At 29.5% G+C, this 4,417-nt stretch overlaps 1 protein-coding gene across 1 annotated transcript; it reads left to right on the plus strand.

Moving 5' to 3' along the window:
* Positions 1–272: 272 nt before the first annotated feature.
* Positions 273–1,950, plus strand: LOC133809246 (SKP1-like protein 1A). The gene is made up of 2 exons (XM_062245924.1): positions 273–835; positions 1,494–1,950. The coding sequence occupies exons 1-2, from the start codon at positions 539–541 to the stop codon at positions 1,665–1,667; spliced, it is 471 nt and encodes a 156-aa protein (XP_062101908.1). The 5' UTR covers positions 273–538; the 3' UTR covers positions 1,668–1,950.
* Positions 1,951–4,417: the final 2,467 nt, after the last annotated feature.

Here is a 4,417-nt window from a genome sequence, read left to right on the forward strand (position 1 = left end):
AAAATTTAAAATAATATTATCTTTATTTATTAAAAAGGGAATTATCAAATCAAATCATATCGAGTCATTTTAATTATAATTTTTTTAGATTAAATCCGAAAATTTTAAAGTGGAAAACAATTAATCATCACCTTATATTTTCTTTTAAAAAAATAATAAAGATAATTAATTAGTAAAGGATGGAAAATGACCGACATGACCTTCCATTATTGGAATGTCTCGTCAATATAAAGAGTCCTATTATCTATCGGATTTCGATCGAATACACGCTGACTCGTCTAGAAGAAAATTGAACCAATAAAAAAACGCCACGTATAGGTCACAAATCCTATTCGTAAAAACACCAGGACACCAGATCACAACCCTATAAATAAACTCAAGTGCTCCTCCCTCGCTCTATCGTTCCCAAAGCTTCATTGTTAAGATTCTGGCTCTTCTGCTCTCGTTGAAAAGAAAAGGTAACTCTTCGCTTCGCCGGAGAAGAGCATCGTTTAGAGTTTTTCTATACATCGAAACGCAAGGAAACTCTGTTTCAGTCATGTCTTCGTCCTCAAAGAAGATCATCCTCAAGAGCTCTGACGGCGAGTCGTTTGAGGTCGAAGAGGCGGTTGCGCTTCAGTCCCAGACGATCAAGCATATGATCGAAGACGATTGTGCTGATAATGGCATTCCTCTGCCTAACGTGACAAGCAAAATTCTTGCTAAGGTCATCGAGTACTGTAGGAAGCACGTTGATTCCCCCAACCCTGATGAGCGCGTCGCCGACGACGATCTTAAGTCTTGGGATGCAGAGTTCGTCAAGGTTGACCAGGCCACGCTCTTTGACCTTATTCTGGTATGGTTTTCTTTCTCGAAACCCTTGTGATTTTCATCTAGGGCTGCGAATTTAGGGATTTCTTTCTAGGGTTTTGTCGTTGATTCTTTTCCTTGTTTGGTGATTTTTAGGGTTAAGGGTTTTTGAAATTTGTGTGGTTTGTATACGAATTTCGCTTATGAATTCTCTTATTGGGTGACTTTTAGCCAGGGTTGAGTGTATTTGAAAATTGTTCTGAGTTTTTTTTTTTGTAAACGATTTTTTTTTATTAGGGTATCTTCTAATTTTCTTGAACTTATGGTGGGTATTGTTTTTTTTTTCCTTTCAATAATAATTAGAATATGTTCTGTTAGGGTGGTGATTTGTTTTGGTAGTCATTCTGGTTTTTTAGTTTATTTCATAAATAGTTATGAATCACTTTGGTGATTTGTTTTCATTCCCACATTTATATGCTTGCGTGACAGATTTCATATTCGCAAATGCTTCTCTTTATGCATAAGTTTTGGGTAATGATTGGGTTATATAAGAGTGAAAGTGATCACCATGGCTTGTTCTAGTGAAAAGTAATGTATATTTTGTTCCTTTTAACTTTTATTGTTGGGGTTCATCTTCCATTGTTGCTTATTGAGTGTAGATTTCTTACTCACCTTACATATATTCCGTTGTTTTGTTTGTTCAGTCTGCAAACTACCTTAACATCAAGAACCTGCTTGACTTGACATGCCAAACTGTGGCTGATATGATCAAAGGAAAGACTCCAGAGGAGATCAGGAAGACATTCAACATCAAGAATGATTTCACTCCAGAGGAAGAGGAAGAGGTTCGCCGGGAGAACCAGTGGGCTTTTGAATGATTATTATATATAACTAAGTGGGGATTATTATTTTGAATTGAAATGGTTGAAAATATGTTCTAGTGGGGGCTTCTAGTTTTACGTTAGTCTTAGTTGGTTAGCTTTTCTCCTCACCTTTCTCTAGTACTCCTTTTATCTTTTTGTTATCTTAATTTTGTCGTCGTTTGATTTCTGAAACTTCTTTTGGGCCCTCTAATTGTAAAGAATTGCTGGATACTGGTTGGTATTATGGTGGTGGTTTGTCTTGCCTATCAATTTATGTTATGAAATCTAGTTTTTTCCTCTTCTGAGTTTTACTCTATTCACCCTTTTATGCAAAGTTATGCGCCTTTGTTCTTGTTATTCATTTAGCTGAGATGCAAATATCAACAAAATCTAAAATCGATTCTGGCGGTCCGATTAACTGCGCAGAGAATATCTATGGTTTGGTAGCGGTTCGGTTAAGCCGAATTGGACCGATGGCCCCTTCGTAGGGTTTTTTGTTTTCTTTAATTTTGTTTTTTTTAACAAAATAATTTCTTACTACTCATTATTTATTGAAGGTAGATGTTTGGCCAATTACAAGCAACCGCATTATATTTGGGTACTTATGCCCGCAATTACCGAACAATCAAAGTTGAAAATTGAGATAAAGAGTTCAAGAGATTCTCTACGTGTAAAATAACCCATTCGGTTTTGGAAAAAAGCATGGTAATGTGAAAACGTCTGGAGCCATCGGCTGCAAAGGATGGGGTTTGTTTGTGTTGTGCTTGTAACTGGTCATAGTAGAATCAGAGGCAGGCCCTGCCCTGATTTAATATAAAAATGTGATATTGCTACAAAATATTATTATATAAAATAGTATTTTTGAAAATTTAGGGGGCTTTTTGTATTAAATAAGCAAAGGTGGTAGTTAATTGGAGATTTTTCGTAAATATGACTTTTATGATATTACTTTTTCTAATTTGTATTGAGAAAATTATTAAAGAAAAAAGCAAGAGATTTTTACATAAAATACTAATTCTTGCTAAAAAATTACGTTTTTACGGTCAACATTTCTTTTTTAATTTTACGGTTTTAAGGAAATTTGTACGGTTTTGTCTTTTTTTTTGTTTTCACGTTTTTTTAGGTTTTTTTGTTTGTGTTTTCACGTTGTTTTTAGGTTTTTTTCGAGTTGATGTTTAGTTAGTCTAGCGAGTTATTTCATGTTATTTTTTAATTATTATTTCTAAAAATCGTATTTTCGTAATTATAAAATTTTAAAAATTGTATTTTTGAAAACTTGAGTGCGTATTTTGAAAAAAAAAGAACCGTAAAAAAGTAAAAAAATATGTGTATTTAAAAAAATATATAAAAAAACAAAGTATTTGAAACACAATTGCTAACTAACTAAATATGATAAATTTGATTAAGAGTAAAACTATAACATAAACTAATTTTTATATATAAAAAAAAAAGAATATGGAAAACTAAACCCATAAAATTGAAAATTCTTACAAAAAAGTCCATAGAATAATTTTTAAAAAAAAACTATATTTTTGCAAATTTTATTAAAAAACACATATAAAATGTAAAACTATAACATAAACTAACTTTTAAAAAAAAAATGGAAAACTAAATCCATAAAATTTAAAATTTAAAAAAAAAATTCATAGAATAACTTTTTTTTTTTTAAAAAAATCATATTTTTGTAAACTTTATTAAAAATCCATATAAAATGTAATTTCTTCTATTTAAAAAATAGACCATTTTATCCCTAGGTGTAGGCCTCACTGACAGATCCGCTAAAAAATAGTCAAGTAGGCGCAATTCTAAATCATGCTTGTATCTAAGAGCATCTCCAATCTTCACACTAAATTTGGTGTCACACTAACATCAAATTTAGTGTCAAAAACTATTTTCACTCCAACCACAACACTAAAAACTACACAAAAAAAATATTCTTTATTATTATATTATTTTTTAAATAAATTGAATATTCTTTTTATTATTATATTAATTTATCAAAATCATCACAATAATTTTCCACATTATTGAATTGTTGTCTTTGTATCTCATAATGTTCATTTCTATGTTATTGCTTTCCGTTTGATTTTGGCGTGTTTAATTTTAATTTTTCAATGCATGTTTAAGTTTGTAATATTTTTATTGTGTAACATTGACTATGATTTAAGTTTATAATGTTTTATTGTATAATTTTGAGTATGTTTCGTATGCATTACTATGATTAATATTAAAATAAATTATAATGTGATTGTAAATGTTCAGAATGTGTACTATTGATTATAATGAGAATGTGATATTTAATGTGTTCAATTTTAATTTTTGTAATGTGTCTTTAAATTTATAATGTTTGTATTGTGTAATATTAAAAAAATACAAATATTTAATAATATTTTATTTAAATTATAATTAAAAAAATAATTTATGGTATATACAATTTAATCTCCATATAATAAACTAAATTCTAAATTATATATATAATAATATAAATATATATATAAATAATAATATAAATATATAATAATAATTATATATAATAAAAAATAAAAAATAAAAATACCTTATATTATAGTATACGACATATATGCTGTGTACTGTAACTAGCTAACACAGTAATTTATAAGGGTGCCTTGGAGAAATATGCGCACTAAATATAACATTTTGCTATAACATGGGAGATGCTCTAAGTCAATAAAATTAGGTTGGAACTTAGATTAGACAATAAGCCTAAAATCCATCGCCTCAATTAAATTGGAGGCCTTGCCAGA

This window comes from Humulus lupulus, chromosome 1 (assembly GCF_963169125.1).
Source record: "Humulus lupulus chromosome 1, drHumLupu1.1, whole genome shotgun sequence".
Taxonomy (NCBI): Eukaryota; Viridiplantae; Streptophyta; class Magnoliopsida; order Rosales; family Cannabaceae; genus Humulus; species Humulus lupulus.

Coding starts and splice junctions, on each gene's coding strand:
- LOC133809246 (XM_062245924.1), top strand. CDS start 539: ATGTCTTCGTCCTCAAAGAAGATCATCCTCAAGAGCTCTGACGGCGAG. Junction 836..1,493: donor CGCTCTTTGACCTTATTCTG/GTATGGTTTTCT, acceptor TTGTTTGTTCAG/TCTGCAAACTACCTTAACAT.